The sequence below is a fragment of the Fundulus heteroclitus genome, chromosome 7 (genome assembly GCF_011125445.2).
Source record: "Fundulus heteroclitus isolate FHET01 chromosome 7, MU-UCD_Fhet_4.1, whole genome shotgun sequence".
Lineage (NCBI taxonomy): Eukaryota > Metazoa > Chordata > Actinopteri > Cyprinodontiformes > Fundulidae > Fundulus > Fundulus heteroclitus.
In genome coordinates this window covers 11,641,264-11,667,739 of record NC_046367.1, presented here as the reverse complement: position 1 = coordinate 11,667,739, position 26,476 = coordinate 11,641,264, and the positions used below count along the sequence as shown (strand labels likewise).

At 40.0% G+C, this 26,476-nt stretch overlaps 2 protein-coding genes across 2 annotated transcripts; both read left to right on the top strand.

The window, feature by feature from the left end:
* The first annotated feature begins 12,091 nt into the window (after positions 1-12,091).
* LOC105940254 (olfactory receptor 13C2-like) lies at positions 12,092-13,033 on the top strand. Its single transcript, XM_012882741.3, has one exon. It carries the CDS (start codon positions 12,110-12,112, stop codon positions 13,031-13,033), a length of 924 nt encoding a protein of 307 aa, XP_012738195.2. The 5' UTR covers positions 12,092-12,109.
* A 10,414-nt stretch (positions 13,034-23,447) lies between these two features.
* On the top strand, positions 23,448-24,365 carry LOC105940253 (olfactory receptor 13C2-like). The gene has a single exon (XM_012882740.2). It carries the CDS (start codon positions 23,448-23,450, stop codon positions 24,363-24,365), a length of 918 nt encoding a protein of 305 aa, XP_012738194.1.
* The last annotated feature ends 2,111 nt before the right edge of the window (positions 24,366-26,476 follow it).

Below are 26,476 nucleotides of genomic sequence, written 5' to 3'. Positions count from 1 at the left end.
TTTACAGGATACTTTTGCATAAACCGTCAAGCTGTGGACAAACTACACAACATTCAAAGTTGTCAGAGATTTTCAAAAGGCTAGGAGTTCACTCCTATAGACTTATTTTTGTTTCATGGCTGAAAGACTAAGGATCACACAACTAAGCCTGCTCAGGGATCACACACTACAGGATTTTTCAAACCCACTAAAGACAGCTCAGCTCATTAAACTCTCAGAATCTATCATGAAGGCAAAAGTTTGAAGGAACAAAGACATCAGTGGGTGGTGGTAATAGAAAATATTCTCAGATTTTTTTTACAGGTTTCTTTGATACTCTCTAAAGAGATGCAATTTAAAATATATTATGCCTAACCCACAAGTGAATATAGATTTCATAGTGTTGACAGTATTCATGTAATACTCATATTGAGAGTTTGGAACATGCATTTGAGGTTTGTAATATCAATGTTGGCTGTGATTTAAAATCTTAAAAGACAATAATGTAATATTTGGGCTAGATCACACAAACATTAAGGATGCATAATGAATAGATCTATTCAATGTTTAAAATATTTTATTCAGAAATGTAAATTTGTAAAATCAAATCCAATTCTCCTGAGGCAAAAAGTCAGATCAATCAGCTAATGGTTTATTAATTCTCAGCAGAGGGCAACTACTGTTACAGCTTTGGGAAATAAGCTTTTCCTAAGAATCTGTGTATGGTTTGTTCTTTGGTTTTTGCATTTCAAAATAAAATTGCAAAAAGAAAATAACTGTTGTTTTTTTGGTCTTTTAAAATCTATACAAGAAACAGAATATCAAAAATAACCCTAACCCTTATTTCTATTAGCTATCCATATCAAAATATAGGGTGGTTCTTTGTACCAACACCACAAATAATGAAGAAGAGAGGCTGGAAGACACTGGCATTCAGCAAGTAGGAAAAACTGGCAATGGCTGTGCTGAGAGTGGAAAACCCCACTCTGAAATAAAGAATGCTTTGCACAGTTATGGAGCTCCACATTATTCAGTTATGACTTTCAGAAGGTTTGCACGGAGCACAACCTACGAAGACGAAATCATGTGTTGGATGCTGATTTAGAAATTACTATAATTTTGTCAGTTTACCAGGTATGTATCAGGGCCAGAATTCCTAAACGTTGAATCTTAGATCAGGTGTGTGTGTGTGTGTGTGTGTGTGTGTGTGTGTGTGTGTGTGTGTGTGTGTGTGTGTGTGTGTGTGTGTGTGACAGACAGGTCCATCTTATGAACGAAAATTTATGATGGGATTTCTGTCATCTATCGGTGAACATGCTGGACAAACAAGTGGGTGGGGTCTTACGAGAGGTGCACCAGCCTCATCACAATTTGAAACAACATGTGAGTTGCATTTGTAGTTTTATACTGAAGTCTATTAAATCAATCACTGCAGCTCATAAAGGATTTTTAAAATTATCTATCTTCTTTACAGGGTGCTCATAATCTAAACCCTATCCCAGGCCATAAACTACACAAGGCCGTTGATGGATACAATTCCAAAATTGTAGTGCACACTCCAGTGCCTGTAAAAAAAAAAAAAACAATCTCATTATTTATGACGAAGTATACAGGCGAGTAACATACTTACCTGATTATTTTCTGATGTTGATGTCAAATATTATTATTATCAGCAACTTTATAGTTTAAATCTACGTTTTGCTGTGTATAATGTGAAGTAAGATGTGACATTACATGCGGCACATCAACATGCTGACAAGCATGCTGACAGGTTTTTCTTGCATTACAGATCAGCAGTTGCTACTTATAGAATGTGGGATCAAGTGAGGGTAGACCATGGAAAGGAGTTTTACTTAAGCCTGTACATGCAAGAAATCCTTTCTGAATATTAGGCCACCTTAAGTTTAGTCTACATCAGGGGTGTCAAACATACGGCCCGCGGGCCAGTTCCGGCCAGCCGAACAATTTAGTCCGGCCCGGTGGCTAAATGCATTATCATTATTCCACAAAAAAAAAAAAAAAAAAAAGTATCCTGTCTGGCAATGTGGCAATAAGAATTGTTGTATTAGTGCCAAAAAAAGAGCTCATCAGATTTGACTTTCACAAGTCGAGCAGTACAGCTTTTGCCATAGTGCTCCGCTTGATTTATGAATGTGAATGTTTTATCATGAATCATGCGTGGAATATCTCAAATGATATGGACACTAAATGGGAAAGTAGGAGAGGAAAGGAAGAACAAGAAGAAAAGGGGAAAGGTGAAAGAAAGAGGAGATAAAAGGAAGAGAATGATAAAACAATTATTAAAAAAACATGTACTTCGTTTAATTGAAAATCTGTAGTTCCAATATTGTTTGGTGTGTGTTAATCAGTAGGTGGAAGCACTGAGCTACAGATGTGGAAAATTGATTTTAAATCATTTCTTAATTTTTATCTGCTTGATGTATTTTGTCATGCAGGACATTTTAAGTTCCAAAAAATGTGAATAAATGTTTATTAACATTGTACAATCACTGTGATCAGTTCTTATGCATAATGCACAAGTAAATGTTTAACTGAGTAAAAGTATTGTTGAAATTGCACATAAATTGCACATACGTACACACTGAGGTTATTCATAATATATTGTGTAAAAGTGAAATTAATTTAATATAAAAAAAATCAACAACAAGTCCACTTTTATTAGTTCTATTTAATCTTGCAATGAGTTTACTCGTGTGGCCCTCTTGAGATCAGATTAAGCTGTATGCGGCCCCTCAACCAAAATGAGTTTGACACCCCTGGTCTACATCTTCCAGTATACACTAATGTTTATGTTAAACAGCAGAAAATGTGTGTTTTATAATCATATTCTAGGTTTACTGTATATTGTTATATTATTTAAAATCTTTGTTGCTCATAATCAAGCATTAGTATACAAGTTGATTGTCTTGCATTCCTTCTGAGGACTACACTGGTGACTAATGTAAACTGAGGAATTTTTAGCCGTAGCTCCTAAATTGCTTCTACTACTGTTTGTAATGATCGGAGCAGGAGACCCAGAATACAACCAGACCAGCAGAGGTTCAGTGTAGAATCTTCTTTTATGAACAAAAAGTGAAACAGGGAAAAAACCAAAAAGAACCGTCAACCCAAAAGACGGCACAGAAACAGACGGACTCACGAGGCAGGCCAGGCAGGAACAGACAGAACAGCACAGGTTTCTGGAGACAAGGTGGTCGAAATACAAAAAAAGCAAAACATAACAGAACTTGCAGGAGGAGACTCACCTACACTCAACAAGACGACCTGGCACTGATGTCTGGTCTCAACTGTTTATATGGAGGAGGAAGCAGGTGAAACCGGTCAGAGATGATTGCAACAGGGGTGGAGTAAGGCAGGTGTGCAGAGTGGGTAATTAGACCAGACATCAGTGCAGAGGATCAAAACAAGAAATAAACCAGAAACCAAAGCTAAAAAGCTGACAGGACAAGTGGACAGAAACTACAGCAAACTTACTAAGAAACAAAATCACTCTAAAGTAAAAACCTAAAACAGAAAATAAAGCTAAGACTAAAACAGATGTCAAAGCAGGATAAACTAACAGTAAATAAAAACCCAGACAGGACAAAAACTCAAAGCAAGCAGAGAACCTAAAGCAGGAGAGTAAAATGACTCAAAAATAAAACCAGAACAGAAACCAAAATATTACACTGTTGGGATTAATGTTTATACTTCATTACCCGATTTATCTTGTAATAATGTAAGCTTCAGATATAATCCTACTACTCACATGATAGCTTAATCATGTCTGTGCGAAGAAACAGAAGACACTCAATTCACGAGAACGCGAGTACGGACTCGCGTTCTCGTCAAGTCCGGTCTTGGCGAGAACACAAGAAGATCGGACTTGACAAGAACGCGAGCACGCAGCACGTATGGTGTATTGGAACAGAAGCGTACTTGTGACGTCATGAGACACACAGTTCTTTAGCATTTCTTTAACATTCAAAACTATTTATATATTACACCACAATAAATCTTATTGAACATTTTTTTTAAACATTTTTAATTTCTAAAAAGTATCTTGCCGCGGTGCATTCTGGGCAAGCTGTCACTCTGAAGAAGAACAAGTCTGCTCTGAAGAAGAACAAGTCTGCTCTGATGCATGCTCGATAAAGAGGGCGGGCGAGAACAACATCCGGGGAATTCGGCGCGTTCTCGGTTTGGCGTTCTCGGGTATTGGAACAGTGCTCGGTCTGAGGCTGATGACGTGTCACGAGCACACGAGACCGCTCAAGAACGCATATTGAGAAACGGCCTGTTTCTTCCCTTCCTGAAACAAGAAGACTCAGTTACAAGATTATGTGCTGACTGGATGTGATTGCTCAGCTATGTATCTTTGTTGACAACTGAGGCTGTAACTATCTGTTTCCCCACCCCTCAGTACAGCCTCAGTCCTGTAACTAGGGAAACGCCCCAAACTTAATAAAATCGAGGAGAACGCTGAGACCGGCAGAGAGGGTTGGAGATTGTAACTGTACGATCTCTTCCTACTCTCCTCGAGAATGAAACCAAACTAATTGTCTTTGTTTCTTTCTTTCCCTGTGTAGTATGATGTTCTAGGTGCTTAGACCTGACAACTACCTATATGTCCACCAGAAGCTATGGTTATTTTAAAATTCATTTATTTTACTTTGGCTTTTAATTCTGGGGAGCTGGAGCATTAGGCCAGCAATGTTTTTATTGTTTTCTGAATGTATTGCTTTATATTATCCTGTAATTTTGTTTTTATTGCTTTTACTATTCTATTGATTGTTTTACTTGTAAAGCACTTTGGAGTGTGTAATAGTGCTAAGCAAATAAACAGTAAATGTTAATCAGCTGCACTAGTAACCCCTTGAAGTTTGCAATATGTCACTTAGCAATTTATATAAGGTATTGGTTGCTTATATGCTAACCTATATTGTGTTGCCTTGTACTTCTTAAATTTGTAATGACAAAATTACCAATAACATTCTCAATGTTTTCCAGAATCTCCGGGTGGAGCAAATATGTCCAGAGGTGAACAACCGTGTTAAATACCCACTGAAGGGAGCTTTGGTTCGCCTGGTAGACCAAGAGACCCAATCAGCTGGTATTTGGTGGAGGTGCTGCCTCCTACCATTTGCCATTATTGCAGCTCATCTGTAGCAGGATTTAGGATCTTCTCTGCGAAGTCAATTTTTGGTGTGGATCTGTTTCAGAGCAAAGAGGACAAAGCCTGGCAGAGGTGATATTGGGGACTGTTTACCCCGATCTCTCTGTCATTTTTTGACAATGTTGTCAACCATAATTACAATGTTTTCAATTAGGCCCTTTACTGCCTTATCAATGTAACAGTGAGACATGTATGAGGTGTTAAGACTGGATGACAAAATAAAAGAACATTTACACATTTCAAATGATGTGGTGATTGGAAATTGTTTCGAAATATTTTTTCTGAACTGCAAGACAACTTGTCCCCAAATCTCAAACAAATAATACTGCAATGAAAAATAAGATAAGATAAGATAAGATAGGCTTTATTGATCTCATATTGGAGAAATTCACATGTCACATCAGCTCAGTAATCATAGGAAGAAGGTGTCAAGTAGGACGATGTGCATCATATATATACAGTGTGTCCTCGTTATACCATGGATCAAAAGGAGTAGGTAAGAAAAATAAAATAATAAAATACGAAAAGAAATATGGCAGAGGATGTCTTATGTACATTCACGGTGACTTATACGCGTGTGTATTGACATATTTTCGGGTGTAGCAGCAAAAGTCACTTCTTTCAGGATTATTGCACAGTGTGTTAAATAGAATTGCACATTTGTTATTGCATGTTGGTTCTTAAAGTTACAGTTATGTGTATTAAATAGAATTGCACATTCGTTATTGCATGTTGGTTATTACAGTTGCAGTTATAGTTACAGTTGTGGTTACAGTTATAATTACAGTTATTGTTACAGTTATTTTGCAGCATTGTATAATCTGATGGCAGCAGGAATGAATGACCTTTAGATTGTCGGCCGAGGGAGCCAGTTTGGAAAACATTTGTTTTGGGCCAGCCGACTTTTTTTCTGTATGCGTTAAAGTCTCACTGGTGCTTCTCAATGCATCACATATCTACCTGACATAGTTCTGGCAGCCTTGACATGGGCCGAAAAAACTGCCAACATTTTCAGAATTCCCCTCCCTCCCCCCTCCTCCAATTAATGTTCTACATATATGTGTGTTATGAGACCTGTACAACAAAGATGTACAACAAAATTGAGTCCAAGGATGTCACAAGATAGCAGGTTTGGGAAATCCTCCATGCTCCCCAGTGACGCCCCCATTCCCAAGGTCCTACATGTATGGCAGCATGATGGAGCTGGCAGAGGGAGGTATCTGGTGATGGGGATGAATAATTGGGGCGATACATGCCCTCCAGGAGACCAGCACCCCACTGACTCTAATAGGCACCCCTGTTCTCCAAAAAGAACAGGAGTGCCCACCCTCTCCGGGTGCATTCCATAAAGTGCCACCCGGAGAGGGTGGCACCGCTAGCCACACCACCATAGTCTCCGGGGCCAGAGATAAGCGGCAATGCCTGAGACCAATACCCCCCCCCCCCCTCCATTCCCACCTGCCCCAGAGAGAACCATCACGGAGAGCCGCCATGAGCCAGGACTGAGACAAGGAGCCGGACACGGAGCCCTCTAAACTACCCCCCCACACACACATACACCGAGAAAATGTTAATTAAGCTCCTGCACCACATACGTCAATAGACATCCAGGCTGGGTTCACCCCTCCCATTCCCCCACTAGCAGAATGCACTCCTTGAAGGGGAGAGCATCTGCCATGAGATGCTAATGTCCATATCCCCCTCCAGCTTGACAGGGCCCAAGAACGGCCAGCACACTAGAGGCCCTGGGTAGGGCCAGACACCCGGGCACGTACTGGCTGAAACTCCCAGCAACATATTGCTCTGAACCCAAGCCGCCAAGGCCCCACCAGGACACCCAACCAAAGGCGACCCAACCTTGTCATGATTTGGGTTTTGTTTTGATTTGGGTTTTGTTTTGGTTTTTGTTTGTTATTTGCTTTATTTTGATCCGTTCACATCTGTCACCAGCCAGTTCAGTTCTCAGTCTCCTGCCAGTTATCAGCCAACTCACCTCTCAGTCACTACCCAGTCTGTCTGCATGTAACTCCCCTCTCACCAGTCACCATCCAATCAGCTTTGGTTTACTTTCAGTCACCACCCTTTCTCTGATTGTTTAAACCTGTCACTGGTATTTAGCACTCTGCTCTGTTCACCTGTTCACCTCCTTATTTAAACCTGTCTCAGTTCCCTCCACTTTGCCAGATCAGTGCAAGCCTTTCGGTGAGTCTTATCCAGCATTCTGTTTTCTGATAGCCCTGTTGATTTCGACCCAATTTGCCCCTGATATCTGAGCCAGGCAACATGTCAACATGTCCTGTATCCAAGCATATAACGGAAAATTGAGTGGAAGGATGAAGTGTGGTGGGAAAAAGGGCTCCAGCAGCAGGGTAACCACTTCACAAGGAGTAGACTGAGCCTGGAGTCAGTACATCAAGGGCAACCACACACAGATGAACACTAGACATGGGCTATAAATGTTGGATTTGTCGTGTCAAGCCACTCCTGAGCCAGAGACGACATCAGAAGGTTGTAATCTGGGCCAAGGAGAAAAGGAAATGAAATGTTACTCAATGATCCAAAGTCCAGTTTTCAGATGAAAGTAAATTCTGCATTTCATTTGGAAATCAAGGTCCCAGAGTCTGAAGGAATTGAGTTTCAGTGTGAGGTTTCTACAATCAGTGATGATTTAGGGTGCCATGCCATCTGATGGTGTATGTTTGCTGTGTTTAATGAAGTCCACAGTCAATGCAGCCCTCTACCAGGAAATTCTAGAGCACTTCATTCCTACTGCAGACAAGCTGTATGGAGATGCTGATTTGATTTTCCAGCAGGGCTTGACAGCTGCCCACACTGTCAAAGGTACTGAAAGCTGGTTCAATGACCTTGGTGTTCCTGTTCTTGATTGGCCAGTAAACTCCCCCTGTGGTGTTAATCTAATGGTAATGTAATATGTAACAACTACAAATGGCCACACATAGCAGTACCATAAAAGGGCTGACAGCTGTGTGGAATGGAGAACTGCTTGTGTTTATGATGGCCGTCCTCTTTCGTAACCAAGCTGGAATAAAGAAGCATATAAGATGACCCAGGTGACTCACACATCATTCTTGTGAATAACATGACAAGGTGTCAGGAGTGGTGAGTCATCCTGAGGGTATGGGGTAAATTTGGATCGGCTGCAATCGATGGAGGACAAGGTTGGTTGTGGGACTGCAAGATAAAAGGCTATCCAAACACCTGCTGCTGGACCCTGACTTGACACTGGAAATAGCTATAACCATGGCAAGACAAAGTGAAGAGGTGAAACAGCAGCAATTTTCTCTGTGTGAATCTGTTGACAGCATTCAAAAACTGTTTTAACCATGCCAGTGCTTTTCAAGCCAAATTACATTATAAAGGAAAGAGTTCTCAGTGCTATAAATGTGCCAGCCTTCCATCCCATTCCAAATAAGATTGTCCAGCTTATGGGGAGTGACGAGGCAGCCTCTCAATCTTCCTGTCTCATTCACTAAGGCCCGCCTCACCTGGTTCGTATATTTGGCAGTGAAGAAAGAAAACAATTATCAGAGACAAAACACTTGGAATATACATATATTTATTACAATTGGAATTCCAAGTGGAGACACACACTTACAACTTTATCCTAAAGCCCCGTCTATTAAAGCACAGAGTCCACTATTCCGTGTTGGCTGCATGTGCGTGTCTGAAGAACCGCCCAAGGGCACATCTATTCATAGCCCGGCCCCTCACTGTGTACGTGACTGAATGACGTCGGGGGCTACATATGCACTCATTCCTATCTGTGCTTGTGCAAAACAGATCTGCATTCCAGTGTCAACTAAGGCGCTGGGTTCTCGATACATTTTGCTAGGTGTTTCTAGGAGTCTACCAAGATAAACATTAAAAAACAATAAAAAAGCTTTTTAACCATAAACCTTCTTGAAGGTTACCCACCATAAAACCTCATGTGACTCTTACTTGCCTGGTATCCCACAAGAAGGTTGGGTGAATTTATAGCCTTGAGTGACTCTGCAGACTCCATCCTATGTGAACTCCAGGCCCCAAAGTTTTAACAATAGTAATTAGAACCAAATATACATGATTAATACAAAAACTGACTAAACATTTCCATAACAGGAGAAATGTAATTTATGTGGGAAAAGGGGACACTTTAAGTGAGTGTTTGAAACTCTTAAAACAGTGCAAGAAGTGGAAAAAGATGAGATTGCCATGTTTTTGGCCAGCGTTTCAAATGAAGGGAAGCCTTGGAAGGTTGATGTTGAAATAAACAATAAAATCATCTGTTTCAAGATTGACACTGGGTCTGATGCCAGGAGCCTGGCCAGCCATATTGAATTACATGGAGCGTAAATCAGTCTGGGAAGGCTCCATTCCCTCCCTCCCAAAACAGACCAGACCAATCACAATGCGGGAAGTGGGACACTGAACACTGACAAATGTGACCTGTCAAAGTGTGACGTTTTTGGTGCACATTATTTCAGGTAGTGGAGTCAGACCTGACCTAAATAAGGCCGAGGCTGTAAGAAAAATGTGACCTGAGAAGCTTTTTGATATGGTTAACCAGCTGGGCAAGTTTATTCCACAGTTGGCAGAGAGAGATAAACCTACTCTCTAAGTAAAACTATTGGATATGGGAGATTGATCAGGCCAGAGTGTTCCAGGACTTAAAAGAAATGCTCTGTAAAAACCAGCTCCAAATATGAACCCGCCATCAGCTCGGAGCTTGCGCTCCGGAAAATTTATGTTGGTAGACGAGCCCGCTTCCGGTCCGCAGGGAGGGGATCCAGGTGGGCCCGCCTCCGGTCTGCATGGAGGGGATCCAGAAGGTTCCGCCTCCGGCCTGCGAGGAGGGGATCCAGGTGGATCCACATCCAGTCTGCATCTCAGGGCCTCGACGAGACACCAAGCATAAGTGGGTCTTCAAGACACCAAACATCAGGGGCCTCCAAAAAGAGTAAAAAACAAAGCAACTGGACTTGTTTTCCGTAGTTTGAAGACGTTTCTGTAACGTTCTGTTGTGGTTTTGGTTTAGAATTATTTCTGTTTCTTGTGTTAGAGTTATGCTTAGCCTGTTTTTGTTATCTGGCCTTTGTTGTTAGTTTATTTCAGCCCTTGCCTGTTTAGCCTTATTTCTTACCTTAAGTTTTTGTTTATCAGTCTGTTGCTCCCTTTATTATTTCCACCTGTTTTGGTTAATTAGTCCCGCCCTGCTCTTCTGTTCCGTTCTTCTATTTAAGCCCGCTTTAGTTTTCGGTTTGTTGCCAGGACGTCTCGTGTTATCCTCATGTCCAAGTTCCCCGGTAAGAGTACTTTTCCCTTGACTGTTTTTGTTTAGCCTGCCTGTCCGTTTGCCCGTTTAACTTTCGGCTCGTCTGCTTTGGGAGTTTGCCTTGTTGTGTTGCCTGAAGCCAGTTCTTTTTTCCCCTGGACCTTTTTGTTAATAAACCCTTTTTTAAGCTTCAGCTCTGTGTCCGGCTGACATTTGGGTTCTCCATATACAAACCATTACAGTTTCGCTTCCTATCCGGGAAGCTTTCTCAATTCAAAAAGTCGGTAGTACTGTGGAGCATCAAGCTTTATACTACTGCCCAACAAAGGCCTTGTAATGGCTTAGATAACATGCAAATTCAACAGAAACAGGTCCACCACCTTAGTAATGGGCAGTCGTTAAAGTCATTAAGCCAGCAGATCGAACTGAAACTGGTCCACTCCTCTGTAATGAGGAGTCGTTAGGGTTGTTATTGGCCTGGCTTGCAGGAACGATGTTTTGATCACCCGAATGAGGGTGAGAGTTGAGGTGATGATTGGCCGGAATTAATCCTATAGCTGTATTATAAGTTTTTGAGGGTTGGAACCTAAGGCCCCCTCCTCTGTTTAAGGTTGTTTTTTTCCTCTTAACATAGATGGCTTCCTTCACACCCCTTTCAAACCATCTGTCTTCTTTGTCCAAAATGTGAACACTTTGGTCCTGAAAAGAGTGTCCTTTGTCCTTAAGGTGTAGGTGGACAGCAGAGTCTTGTCCTGAGGAAGGAGGCCTGCCGGACATCCTGCCACTCCGGGGCCTGCCCCCGTGATGTCCACTTGACAGTCCGCCACGTCAAGTCCTGCATTTGGGACGTCCGTCTGACTTTGTCACGTTGGGGTCGTCCTCCAGGACGCCCCCAGAGCCTTAGTTCACCCTGTCTGTTTTTTTTTTTTTTGGTGTAAATTTTTGTTTAGACATTGTTGGACTCCGTCCTTGACCTGCTCATGAATCTCAATGAAGTGGTGTGTTTCCCCATTATGATTCTGTCAAAACACTCATCCAGGTAGCTCTCAAGGCTGGTGAAGGTCTCCTCGTCCAGTATGAAACAGTTGTTGATATTTAAACGTTACAGTGTTTCACTTTAAATTATTGGCTTGTCCTTAACTGGGTAGATCGGATTGTTATTATGAGTATACTGCCATTTATACTTACGCACAGCTCTCGCGAGATCTCAGCCGGTCATTTCTCTCTCCACTATTGATTTTGAGAGGTTTTTGATTCATGAAAAGACCTTGAACTTGTGTTTTTCTGAATTATATGCTTTTTCGTGCTTAGGCTGGAACATGATTATCACACTAACCCTAGGTAATAAGTTAAAAAGCAATGCTATATAACAGCATAGTGAATAACTGTAAACATGTGTAGAAAGGCCTGTAAAGAGTTTAAAGGAATTTTGTACATTTATTTCAATCGTGAATTATTTTGTACATCTTGCCCTATACTATTTGTTGTGAATACGTAATGCTATCAAGTAAATCTGACGTACCAGAGGCCTCCAGAGGTGAGCTCATTGGAGGGGAATGCCATCCAATAAAACAACAACTTTCCAGTGACTCAAACCATTGGGTTTGTAAACTGTGTAGAGAGTAATATGTACATAGTTTAAACACAGGAAAAAGAGTGTTACACTGTTTTCTTGAACATTCATGGATGATTATTTGAATGGTACATACATAACTCTGAGCGGGTATGTTGAAATGGAAAAATACAGATATTTGTATTTCACTGTTATGTTTTCAGTGTATATCTTAATAATCTGTAGTAATGCTACTATTGTGTACCTGATCTGGATCCACAAAAACCTCCATGAGCCGATGTACATCTTCATTGCAGCATTACTGTTTAACTGTGTTATTTACAGCACTACTTTTTACCCAAAGCTTTTGATTGACTGCCTCTCTAAAAAACAGGTCATAACATATTCAGGTTGTGTATTTCAAAATTTTGCATTTTATTCTGTAGGAGGTTCAGAATTCTTGCTGATAGCAGTCATGGCCTTCGACAGATACGTGTCAATATGTAAACCTCTCAGATACCAAACTATCATGAGAAAAACTACAGTGAAATATCTCCTGGTGTTTGCTTGGGCAATCCCTCCATGTCATCTTGCTGTGCAAGCAGTACTGAATGCGAAAGCTAAGATATGTAACCATAATTTGAAAGGAATATTTTGCAATAATACTATTTACACAGTTCACTGTGTGAGATCAAGAGCAGCAACTATAATTGGGCTTGCTATTTTATTAGATGTTGCAGTGCTTCCAATGCTCTTTACAGTTTTCACATATACAAAGATATTTGTAATGGCTTATCAGAGCTGTAAAACATTTAAGAGAAAGGCTGCTGAGACTTGCTTACCACAATTGTTGGTTTTAATTAGCTTTTCTTATTTGTGTGTATATGACATAGCCATAGCTCGAGTGGAGTCTGATTTTCCAAAAACTGCACGCTTTATAATGACACTGCAGTTGTTTCTCTATCATCCTTTACTTAATCCTTTCATATACGGGCTCAAAATGAAAGAAATTTCTAAACATCTGAAGAGGCTGTTTAGTTTAGGCAAAGTCTAACTTGGAGCTGTGCTTTTATTCATTTACGGTCCACTCAAAATTGAATCTGCATTAGTGTTGTTCTTGCTGCATCTTCACATAATCAACTATTTTGCTATTTTCTTCATTATGGTTGTATAATGGAACATATTGTACAGAAGTCTCAAAATACTGGACAGCCCTGTTTGTGTTTGTTGCAATTACAGTATGACTTGTTTCTAAAAATGTTATATTTAGTGATTTATTTATTTGTTATCATGTTCTGGAAACTTTGACTTCTTGTTCTGACAGTTACAGGACTGTTTCTAAACATCACTTTTTCAGGACGGTTAGCCGAGCTTTACGGTGACAGAGTAGAAGTGAACAATTGGATGTTCCTGATAAATCTGTATGCATGCATTTAAACATGTTGGCTCCCAAATAGGGCTGGGAATTGATTTGATTCAGATTCTCAAGAATTGGAAGTGATTCTTTTTGATTAAATTTGATTCGATCCAATCTCAAATTGGATTGCTGGTATTAAACAATTTTTTCTGCTGAATTTCATAACTGTGTAGTTATGAAACATACTGATACTAGTATTATATTAACATTTAACTGCAAATTAATAAAGTAATGGTGGCTAATGGCGGCTGTAAGGACCAAACCCTCTTCCTGAATGTTGAGCTAATATTTTCACAAACATGGTGTGGGGCAGAATACCCAAGCAGGTCCAGGGTAGAAAACCGAGGACACCAGAGATATCTACAGCAATATATCTATTCAGTTCAATTAAAAAGTACTTTATTAATCTAAAAGGGAAAATACATTTGGACACTAACCTTTCCTTTAATAACCTGGTGCATTATTAAAAATTCACCTCCCGGACTGGAGTGTGAAGGCTCCTGTGATGTATGTTGCGTACATGCCTCCGACCACTAGGTGAAGCTCGGCGCTTGGTTTTGTTTTTGTCCTGCTGAGGTCGCAGAGCAGCTCCAGGAGATGATAATCTGTTATGCAATGTTCAGAAGGCTGAAGCAACATTAATATTAAAGTTACAACTTTTTAATAAAATCTGGAGAGAAGGTGTAGTTACAAATAAATGGAAAATGGCAACAATTCTCCCATTTAATAAGCCAGGGAAAGTCTCACCAGACCCATACAATTACAGACCAATAGCATTAACATCATACTTGTGAAAATGGATTGAGAAAATCTTAGTAAATAGATTGGGGTTTATATTAGAGCAGAGGCAGCTATTCAGCAGCTATCAATGTGGATTCAGAACAGCTAGGTCAACAATGGATGCACTGGTGAGAATTAGTAATGATATAGGACCAAAGGACCAAAAGTGAGAGAATTGATAATAGCAGTATTCCTTGACACAGAAAAAGCGTACAACTCAATATGGATGGAAGGTTTACTGATAAAGTTGGAAAATATGGGAATAGGTGGAAGAATGTACAATTGGATAGCAATTTTCTTTACAGATAGGAAAATAAGAGTTAATGTTGGGGATGAATATTCAAGAGGTTTTAAAGTAGAAAACGACTCTCCACAAGGGAGTGTAATAAGTCACGTACTATTTAACATTATGATTATTGATATATTTTTAAATCTAGATGAATGCATTAAATCAGCCCTATATGCAGATGATGGAGCCATATGAATGAGGGTAGGGAATGTCTCGCATATTGTAGGTAATATAATAGAATAGAATTCAATTTTACTGTCATAGCACTGTCACAAGTACAAGCAACGAAATGTGGTTTCTCTGCTTTTAACCCATCCCCTAGGGGAGCAGTGGGCTGCCACTGTGCGGCGCCCTGGAAGCATTCTGGGGTTAAGGGTCTTGCTCAGGGACCCAGTGTGCAGGCACTGGGCATCGAACCGGGTACTCTGACTGCAAGCACGCTGCTCTAACCACTAAGCCAGCACTCCCCATAAAGAGAGCAGTTAATAAAATAGAAAAATGGTCATATGACTGGGGATTCAAATTATCAGTAGGGAAATCCTGATATATGAATTTTACTAATAAAGGTAATATTAATATAGGAAAAATAAAACTATATGAACTTTTAAAAGAGTAGCAGAATTGAAATATTTAGGATTATGGCTAGATAGTTTGTATACATGGAAAACGCATATTCAGCAGTTACAAAAAGCAAGAAAGTAATAAACCTCATAAAAGAAGGTACATTACTGAAAAAAAAATCAACAATTTCCCCCTGGGATTATTAAAGTATGTCTGATTCTGATTAAAAGCCGTGGCTGGGAATGATTGGGGGGCTGATAAACAGACACTACTCTAATACTAATATTTACAGGGCTCTTATGAGATCAGTATAGCCATTTACCACATGGATGTATGGTATATGGAGCAGCAGCAGTGAAATCAACAATACGCTTAGCAGATAAATTGCAATACAGGGCATAACGAGTAGCTAATGGAGCAACTAAGACTACCCCCGTCAACACTGTTTTAGTAGAGTCTGGAGAGACTCCTTTAGAAATGAGATATGTAAAAATATCACTTTCTTACTGGATCAGATTATCCGCCATGGCTGTTTCCAGCAATAAAAGTTGGCAGGAAAGTAGAAAAGAGAATGGAAACATAATGAAGTTGGGGTTAGAACTAGCTTAACTTATATATTAGACAACTGTATTATAGGTATTTAAAATTTTAAACAGATGGTTCAAAAAATTCAAAAGAAATGTGGGAATAGGGATATACATTCCAGAGTTTAATATACGTATCTGTAAAAAATTAACGGACCTTCTGTTTGTATACACATCAGAAATGGTTGCAATAATTATTCGTTTACAGTGGGTGGAGGAGGTTAGATTGGACAGGGTGATGATATGCACAGATTCAAAAGCAGTAATAGAAAGTATTCAATCAAAAGGAAATTATAGGAAAGACCTTGTCTTAGAAATTCATCAGAGTTTTTTCAGGTTATTTAGATGTGGAATAGACATTCAGTTCTGTTGGGTACCAGCACATGAAGGGGTGAAAGGAAATTAAACAGCAGATATGCTAGCTAAAAAGGCTTCGGGAAATGATACAATGGTTCAGATTCCATTTGGGAAAGGGGAAGGTACATCAGTAATGAAAAAGAAAGAAACAGAAATATGACAAAAAGATATGGGATGAAGATGAGAAAGGAAGAAGATTATATAGAGTTCAAGAATCTAATAATTATAAATTATGGAGAAAGAAGCAGAAGGGAAGAGGTCATTTTGACTAGACTAAGAATTGGTCATACCTACTTGAATGAGTTTTTGTTTACTAGGGAAAAGGAATAATGATATATGTGAGGGTTGTGGAGTAAAAGGAAATGTGGATCAGGTTTTGGGTGAATTGCTATAAATATGCAACTGAAAGAGAGAGGATGAGCAAAGTAATTAGGGAAACAGGGAGATAATTGAGCATTGAAGGAATAGTAGGGACAGATGGTGATAGGGAGGAAATTAGGGTAATTAATAAAGCATTTTTTTTATTTTTACATAATACAAAATAAAAAAATAGAATATAGTAGGTGGAACCTACAAAGCTACACACTCTTGTACAGTAGGTGGCAGTATGCACCTGTAAGTTGTTTGCAATCCGCCAAATAAATGAAAAGAAGAGAAGGTCTCAGAGCAGAAGAAGAACTACAAAACAGGCTAATATGGTTGTTAAGCTAAAGTGGGCTCTCGGTGTGCTTTACTGATATAAACACAATATTACAGCTCCCACATACATGGGCGTGCTGTGCGCATACTGTGAGCAGCGCGGACTCTCTCCGGATGCAATGGTTACTGCTGGTGAACCTGATATTCAGCCGCAACCAGAGTTAAGTATTTCTAAAAGGTTTATTGAGAGGATGAATAATGGCAGGTGAGGCAGGCAAGCAGAAACAGACTTGGCAGATGAGCTACGGCAGGAAGTGCTGGCAGGCAGGGATGAGCAGAGGACCGGGGAGCCACCAGAACAGGCAGAGCGAGCGGCTGGAACTCCCGGAGAAATGGACAGAACAGCAGCATGCAGACACAGGCAACCTTTAACAGAAGAGTCCAACTGGCTGAGCACACAGGATCTAGTAGAGACAGAGCACATCAAACTGGATGAGGCGAGAAGAGACGTTATGGCTGGGATGATTTGGCTGAGGCAGGTATATGCAAGCAGGTGAACAAGTGACCAGAGTTTATTGTAATTACTTGCAGCAAGTGGATCTGATTAACAGCAAGGATTTGGCATGAAGGAGATTGAGCTGATTGAATAGTGGCAGAGAGGTGAAGGCTGATCAGAAAAGTCTAAAGGAAAATAGACAAAAACCTAAATCATGACTTCAGACCTTTTACCTTCTTTGTCAAGCTTAGCTGTTGCCTACATTTCTTGGGACAAATTCCTACAATTCCCACAATTTTTCCCAGCCGGGGAAGGGATAGTGAAATGTTTGATTAGCTAGTTAAGCATGTTGAGCCGTTCTGTTTTCGAGCTGGCACCCACCACACAATTGTCAGTGCGCACACAGTGAGGGACTGTGACGATACATGTCCTTGCGACCACCTGCTTGGAGCAGCTCAGTGTTTCAAGCTTGGTGTCACATACAGTTTAATGTGAAGACGTCTTGCCGCCGAGCAAGAGGGGCGGAGCCAGGCTTTTTATTTGGGGGGGAGGGAGTTATTATCCCCCCTCCAAAAGAGTGTGCAGATAGACAGATAACTGGGTTTAAGAACTGACAAGGGTTATCTAACCATATCCAATTAGGAAAACGCTCAACCTCTCTATCACAAGTACCCAGTGTGTGATTTGCAAAAAAAACATGGGGGGGGGGGGGGGGTTATTTCAAATGTTTTATTAATGAACAAAAGTTGTATTAATAATGGTTAGCTAGCAGGTGCTCTTTCAGGTAGCTAGCTAGATCCAGTTAGTTAGACTATTGATTTTAAACATGCGCCGTCTACTGTCGGGACACAGGAGTGGGTATTAGTTTAACTGCTTTGAGCACAAAATGTAATAATACGCTTTAAAAACAAACAAAAAATTAAATGTACAAATGTGAAGGACACAAAACATGTAATATAAATAAAATCTTTTGGCAGCCCCTTGCCAAAAAATGCATCCCTTGCAGTTTTACAGAAACATACACTTGTAGCTGATTTTACATTTTCTACATGTTTACATGTGTGTTCTGAGCTACCAGTGTAAATTGCATGTGTTTGGGAATTTTTTTTAGATTAAAAACATAGGGGGATGCATTTTTTGGCAAGGGGCAGCCAAAAAAAAAAAAAAAAACATCCCCTGCTGTTTTACTTAAATATGCACTTGTAGCTAATTTAACATTTTCTACATGTTTACACATGTGTTCTGAGCTACCACTGTGAATTCCATGTGTGTGTAATGTTAAAAACAAGGGGGATGCATTTGTTTGGCAGCCCCTTGCCTAAAAACGCATCCCCTGCTATCTCAGAGGAGTTGACCCTTGTATGACTGTTTTCCTGTATATTCATCTGTAGTTAAAGGATAAAGGTCCGCAAATGCAGTGCAATTGTCGCTGTATGATCTGAAGCTCCATTTGGAGCTTTTAAACAGGCTTTTGAAAAACTTTGATTATTTGCTGCTGTAATATTATAGATTTTTCAGAATAAAAAGCTAGCAGATCTGCATAATCAAAACATAACAGAAATACAATTATAGAGCATTCAGTATTATTAGAAAGCCCACACTGTGTCTGGATAAATAGATTATTGTGTGAGTTAAGTTATATTCCGTTTTATGCCTCTTTCCTTGTAAGTTTGAAATGTCCCATGCTCCTTAATGCACCATAGCTTTCTGACGCTCGCGAATGCTTCACAGTTTACACTGGTCTATGAACGCTGTGCTGTGTAGATGCATGTTTGATCTTCCGTTTAAGACAAAGCTTTGCAGTTTCAAAACTCACGTGGGCTCTAGCGGTTTATTGTTGTATGTGAATGACAAGAGACCACAACAAATAAATCAGCCATACGTCGGATAAAAACTTTGGATTTAATGTTGTTTATAACACCCTTAATTTTGTAAATCAATCTGCCAAATAACAACTGTTTTTCCCCACAAGAGGTATATTAAAATGTTTTGATATCATTAATTTAAGAACAAGTAACTGTGTTGGTCACTCGCGGACAAAGCGGAGATAAAGATACCCTGCTTCTCCGCAGAACGGAAGTTGCATGACGTCACCGTGAAAAGGGTCTATTTAGTTGTACAGAGTGAGGCGCGCTCCCGCGACAGGGGATGCATAACTCGACAGGGACGCACTTTTCGGCATAACACCTGGACATCGTTTAACTTCTGACCCTTCTTCTTCTTCAAAAAAAAAATAAAAAATGCGTCATGCTAAATTAGCCAAGCTAGAGCGTTACTCTTTCAGTTTTAAATAAAACATAACAGTGAATCATGGAGAGATCCCTGGTTGGTCGCTGTGTTTACCAATATATATTGATCGATAGACGTATATCAATGATAGGAAAAAAGGGTCAATAAAAAGTTCAATAAAATAACAGTTTTCTTTCCTTTTGCATTCTAGCCACGTAGGTTAATATTACAGTCATCACATCTTCCCAACCAATCACAAACACAGACCCAGGAACACTCCATCACCAAGCTCCGCCCCCTTCAGAGAGGACGTGTTCTTTTTTTTCTTTTTTAAAAACTCGCAAACTAGAGGTAAGCATTACCGCCACCATCTGGTTGGAGTGTGGTTCTTAGACCTTCTTAGGATCTTAGCTCTTCCTAATATTGCTCTCTTCTGGACTGAGATTTCTGATGTTTCTCCAGGTCTCGTTGGAGCTACTTCTCCAGAGTAGGGGGTTACTGCTCCGAGTGCTCCGATGACCATAGGCACTGATGTTGTCTTCACCTTCCAGGCTCTTTCTGGTTCTTCCCTGAGCCCTTGGTATTTCTCTAGTTTCTTGTGTTCTTTTTTCCTGATGTTTTCATCACTGGATGGCCTTAGTGATCACAACAGTTGTCCTCTGCTGTTTATCAATGATCACCATGTCCGGTTGGTTAGATATAACCATTTTGTCTGCTTGTATCTGGAAGTCCCACAGGACCTTGTCTCTATCACCACCACCTTGGGAGGTGACTCTCATTTTGACCTGGGGGTCTCCAGTTGGTACTCTGAACAGATGTTTTATCTATACTATACCAGCCACTTGGTTATAGTGTTCCATGTATTCCTTCCCTGTTAGTATCTTACATCTTGCTGTGAGATGCTGGATGGTTTCTGGGGCCTCTTTGCATAGTCTGCACCTGGGATCTTGCCTGGTTTGGTAGATCTGGGCCTCTATTGCTCTGGTGCTCAAGGCCTGCTCCTGTGCTGACATGATCAGGGCTTCAGTGCTGTCCCTCAGTCCAGCCCTCTCTAGCCATTGGTAGGATTTGGTCACATGAGACACTTCCGGTATCTGTCGGTGGTACATCCTATGCAGGGTTATTTCTTACCATGATGATTTCTTCAGTTCCTTCACTTCCAGCTTCATTGTCTGAGAGATTCACTGAGCACTTCATCCCTTGGTGCCATCTTCCTGGTATATTCTTGGAGCTTGGATATGTCATCTTCAATGGTGGCTTTGATGCTCACTAGGCCTCTTACTCCTTCTTTGCACTTAGTGTATAGCCTGTGGATACTGAATTTGGGGTCGAACCCACCATGCATGGTGAGTAGCTTTCATGTTTTAACATAATTGGTCTGGATTTCCTCCTTGGGCCAATTTATTACCCCAGCAGGGTATCTGATTACTGGCAATGCATAGCTTTTGATTGCCCGGACCTTGTTCTTGCCATTGAGCTGACTGCTCAGAACTTGCCTTACTCATTGCACATATTTGGCTGTTGTTGCTCTTCTTGTGGCCTTTTCGTGGTTGCCATTTGCTTGTGGTATTACAAGGTACTTATAGCTATCTTCGACATCTGATATTCTCCCTTCTGAGACGGCAATCACCTTTGTGTGGATTACCTTCCCTCTCTTTGTGCGGATTACATCCGTCCAGCCCAAATGACATTCTGATTTCCCTGTTGTAGATCCTGGTGGTGTGGATCAGTGAGTCAATGTCTCGCTAACTCTTAGCGTACAGCTTGATGTCATACTTGTACAGAAGGTAGCTGATAGTGGCCCCATTTCTGAGTCGGTATCCATAGCCAGACTTATTATTTGGCTGAGGGGGCTCAGGCCTATACAGAACAGCATAGGGGACAGAACATCTCCTTGGTATATTCCACATTTGGTGGAGATTTCTGCAATTGGCTTGAAGTTGAACTCAAAGGTGGTTTTCCATAGCCTCGTGGAGTTTGCAATGAAGGCTCTCAGAGTCCTGTTGACCTTATACAGCTTTGGTTATTCCAGGATCCATGTGTGTTGCATTGAATCATAAGCTTTCTTGTAATCAATCCAGGCAGTGCACAGGTTTGTATGTCTGCTTTTGCAGTCTAGGGTGTCTGTTCTGTCAACCAGCAGCTGGTGTTTGGCTCCTACGGTGTTTCTACCTATGCCTTTCTGGGCTTCTGTCATGTGTTGGTCCATGTGCCCATTATGATGCCTGACAGGCGCTTCCATGTTGGAGAGGCAGGTTATTGGCTAGTTGACGTCATCCACTTCTGGAGGTCTTTCATTATTAGGACTGTTAAACCCTCTGTCAGCCATTCGGGGTGGGTCCCATTCGTCAGCAGTTGGATCATTTGTGCTGCTAGGTGTTCATGGAGAGAAGTCAGCTTCTTCAGTCAGCAGGCATGGCTCATCTCCAGGCCTGGTGCAGTCCAGTTTTTCATACCTGAGAGTCGTTGTTGGCTGTTTGCCATTGTGATGCTCACTGGACTTTGTTCGGGGAGATTATTATGTTCTGCTCTTCAATCTGTTAGCCACCGTGCAGGCATGCAAAACAGTTTTAATAAGTTATGGTTTAAATGGTTTAAGTAATGACATAGTGAGAAGCGAATTATGATTTATTGATATGTATTGCATGTAAAAACCTGTAATTATTCTGGTCATCAACTCACAATCTCTGTTAAATTATATTTAATCAGCATCAACCTGTCCAGGGACTACAGGTGGAAATTAGCATTTTTTTTATGTCACCTAGTACTGTGCATCTTTCATTTGCGAGGATCAATGAAATGTTGTACATTGTCTCTGTGTAAAATAAAACAGGTCATCATCACCATCATCATACTTCTTGGCCTAAATTTTCAACACAATTTACAGGGAAGCCCAAAATCAAATGTACGGGCAGATTAAGATCTTTACAGAAAAAAGAGGAATAACTCAATCAGCAATCACACTGACGAATAATTGGTTTTGCCATTGTTTTCATTTTTTATGATTTAATGGACAAAATTTTATTAAGCACTTTTCTAGTCATAGTGACCACTCAAAGTGCCTCACACTAGAGCTACATTCACCCAATCACATTAACATTGCTTCACCAATAAGTAGACCGGTAGCCAACTTTGGGTTAAGTACTTTGGGCACATAGACATGTGACAGGAGTTAGAATAAAACCCACAACTCCTTCCACTAGTCCTCCATACATTTTTACACTGGCCCTTCTTTAAATTCCTTTAAAATCATTGCAGGTTTCTATTGAATACGGGTTAATTTTTGCTGATTCTGCATGTGCCACACTTAGTTCTGTTATTGAGGATTTGGGTGCAAGTGGGTAGCACTGTTCCAATGCAGCAAGAATGTCCTGGGTTTGAGTCCTACCCTTGCCCTGGGTCTTTCTGCTTAGAGTTTGCATGTTCTCCTTGTGCAGGTGTGGGTTCTCTCCGAGTACTTCGGCTTCCTCCCACAGTCCAAAAACATGACTGTTGGGTTAATTGGCCCCCCTAAATTCTCCTTAGGTGTGACTGTGTGCATGAATGGTTGTTTGTCCTGTCTGTCTCTGTGTTGCCCTGCGACCTGTCAAGGTAGTACCACGCCTCTCGCCCATTGACAGCTGGAGATAGGCACCAGCACCCCTTGCAACCCCATCAGGGATAAAGCTTGTCAGAAAATTGATGGATGGATGGATAAACTCTATCCTTTTTTATAGAGAATTACAATGATTGACTTTAACTTAATGATGCACACAATGAATTTGATTAAAACGCCATCTGATGCTGAATTGTTTACATCAAATATGACCTTTTGTAATTGTAACACATTATTGTAAATTATTGTTATAAATGTGTTTGAGTCAACATCAATCATATTAGTTCATAAATGACTGATGTTGATGTTGTTGGAAAAATTACATGATGCTATGCTGGTGTGAAATATACACTTCATTGTAGTAGGTCCCCAGCGTTCAGTTTCCAGGAGGGGTGAAGGGATAAAAAGACAAACTCATTAGTTTTAACCCGGGTACTTAGGAGAACAAACACCTATATCTCCTGTGGACTGAAGCTTTTCATTTAATGAACAGTTAGAGTACTTAAAAGAAATACACATTTATGGATGAGTTAAATGTTACCCACATAACTCTGACTGGATATGTGGAGATGAATAAATACAGATATCTATATTTTTCTGTTATGTTTACAGTATATGTTTTGGTAATTTGCAGTAATGCTACTATTGTGTATCTCATCTGGATTCATAAAAACCTCCATGAGCCAATGTACATTTTTATTGCAGCTTTGTTATGTAACTGTCTTGTTTACAGCACAACTGTTTACCCAAAGCTTTTGATAGACTTTTTATCTGAAAAACCGATCATCCCATTATCAGCTTGTCTTTTACAGTTTTTCATGTTTTATTCTGTTGGTGGCACAGAGTTCTGGCTGTTAGCAGCCATGGCCTTTGACAGATATGTGTCAATATGTAAACCACTGAAATATTCAACTATCATGAGAAAAACTACTGTTAAAGTCCTTCTGATTCTAGCTTGGGTTGTACCAGCTTGTCACATTGCACCTGAAGCAATACTCAGTGCTAAAACTAAAATATGTAACTTAAATTTGAATGGAATATTTTGCAATAATGCAATTTTCACACTTCAATGTACAAAATCAAGATCACTTGCTGTTTTAGGGGTTGTTGCTTTATTAGATCTTGTCATACTCCCAATGCTTTTTACAGTTTTTACATATACAAAGATATTTATATTATCGTATCAAAGTTGTAAGTCCTTTAGGAGAAAGGCTGCTGAGACTTGTGCACCCCACCTGATAATTTTAATCAGCTTCTCCTATTTGGCTGCATATGATGTAACTATAGCTCGAATGGAGTCTGATTTTCCAAAAACTGCACGCTTAATAATGACGCTGCAAATATTTCTGTATCATCCTTTGTTTAATCCATTTATATATGGACTCAAAATGAAAGAAATTTCTAAACATCTTAAAAAGCTATGTTTAACAAGAGTGTAATTGTAAACGTGTTTCATTTATGTAACAATTCAGTTTTACTGGCTTGAAGTTCAGGTAAATTTTCCTTGTCTTACCCAGATTTGCCAGGAAAAGATATGTATTTCTAGAAATTCTTTATATGTTATGGGTGTCAACATAATCTGATACTGATACTCAGAATTTGAACAATAGTGTGCTTAGTGGCGAACATGGTGATATAAGCATTTATATATTTTTTTCTGTGAAAGTGTTTAACAAATTGATATTTAAAGTCATTCAGAGGATTGAAATAATAAGGGATAGGGAATACATTTTTCTTTTGTAATAACAGTGGAGAGCTCAAATGTAAAAGTTTAGTGAGGGAGTTTATAACCTGGATTGTATTTGTTGGAAGGTTGGTTATTTTACAAGGTTGGTACATATCTGTCTGTTACAGTTCTAAGACGGTTCTAGCTGCAGCCAACAGAATGAGATGAGCAGAGAGCAAAAACATAGATGTACAGGATCAATCAGTGAGAGTCTATAATGTTGTAATGACAATGACAACACCTGTAAAGACTACCAAAATCAGTGTTTTTCGGTTGTTGTCTTGCAACCCTTTACTCGTTATGTCTTTGGTTTTTCTTTTGAAAATAAAATATTAAAGGCGCATAGCCACGCTATTTGACTCTATTTATACGTCAGCAGTTCACTATGGTTGCAAACAAAGTTTTTATGAAAAATTATCACATCCTGCTGGCATAGTAGCTGTTATTTTTGGCGTTTTAAGCTTTGCTTTTTCTCAATTTTTTTACTAAATAAAGTCGTTAGTGTTTATTTTTAATGACAGAGGAAGTACATGTGCAGCGGGGGAAAAACAAGGAAACGGCTAATGGCTATTAGCATCTCCCTGCAAAACAATGTAGAATTGTCCAAGATCCAGTGGTGGAAAAAAATACAAATAAATTCTGATTCCAAGAAGGAAAAGACTGGAATGTTGGTGGGAATACAGCATGAACGTTGGTGTTCATTGAAGCAGATGCTATACCTGCCGAGGCTCAGATGTGACCGCAGAGTTCATTGACGTGAGTAAATGTTCTGATGTGAGGCTCTTAAAGTTGCTTTAGATGGGTGTATTTAATTAACAATGGTGGTTCTTTGATCACGGCAAGCTGCCGCTTTACTGCGAGGCTTTGCAGAGGGTCAGGCTCTGTCCGGCATTATTTATTACTCTTTTATTTACTAAGCAAACCAACTCTATGATAGTTCTGCAATACTGCCCGTAGATGACGCCATGTGGTCATCACGCCCAGTGCTGGAGCTATTTTTATTCACAAAAAGGACATCAAAGCATTAATAGAATGGAGGCTTGGTGTGTATAACTTTATTTTATCATGATCAAATGGGTTTTGGTCTTTTTTTATAAGCAGATAACATGACTATATACCTTTAGAAGAACTCACCACAACCTGAGATAGAGCTTACATATCCTGTAAGAATTTACTGAGCCATAGCACCAGTGCTAAGATTTGTTCTACTGTTATATATTTTTATCGGCATAAAATTCACTTATTTGTAGAAGAAAATGGGTCTGTAACCCAACCATCGCTTTAATTTAAGACGCAATAGCTTTAAATTCCATTTTCTTCAGTTGTTTTCTGAGAATTATCTCAAAAATATTAATCTTTTTTTTTGAACATTTGACTTGCACATCAAAATCCCCAGGACTTAGATTAGTGTCAGGGTCCTGGGGATCCTGCAATTTTGGTTTATGTGTTCTCACTTTGTCAGTCTCTTAGATTCAGTTCCTGTCTTAGTGAGTTTCTATAATTTTAGTAGTTCTGTTAGATCCTTATTTTCCCAGCCTGCTTGTCCCCAGTTTCGTTTAGTTGTCATTCTTTCATATTTGTTCATTCATCTATTCCTGTCAGAGCCTGCTTCCCTCCTGTTTCTATCAGATCATTGTCCTCTCTCTCCTTCTCTCCTCTACACTTTCCACCTGTGCTTAATTGCTCCACCTGCTGTCCTCTGTGTTTTCCTCTGTATAGTCAGCCAGCTAAGCAACACTCAGTGTCAGGTCATCTGTCATGCTACCCTATTCTGGTCAACTTCTTGCTGTGTTTCTGATTCCATGTTTCACATTGTATTGCTTT

Excerpts from the sequence above, each read along its gene's own strand:
- LOC105940254 (XM_012882741.3), top strand. The coding sequence starts at position 12,110 with ATGGATGATTATTTGAATGGTACATACATAACTCTGAGCGGGTATGTT.
- LOC105940253 (XM_012882740.2), top strand. The coding sequence starts at position 23,448 with ATGGATGAGTTAAATGTTACCCACATAACTCTGACTGGATATGTGGAG.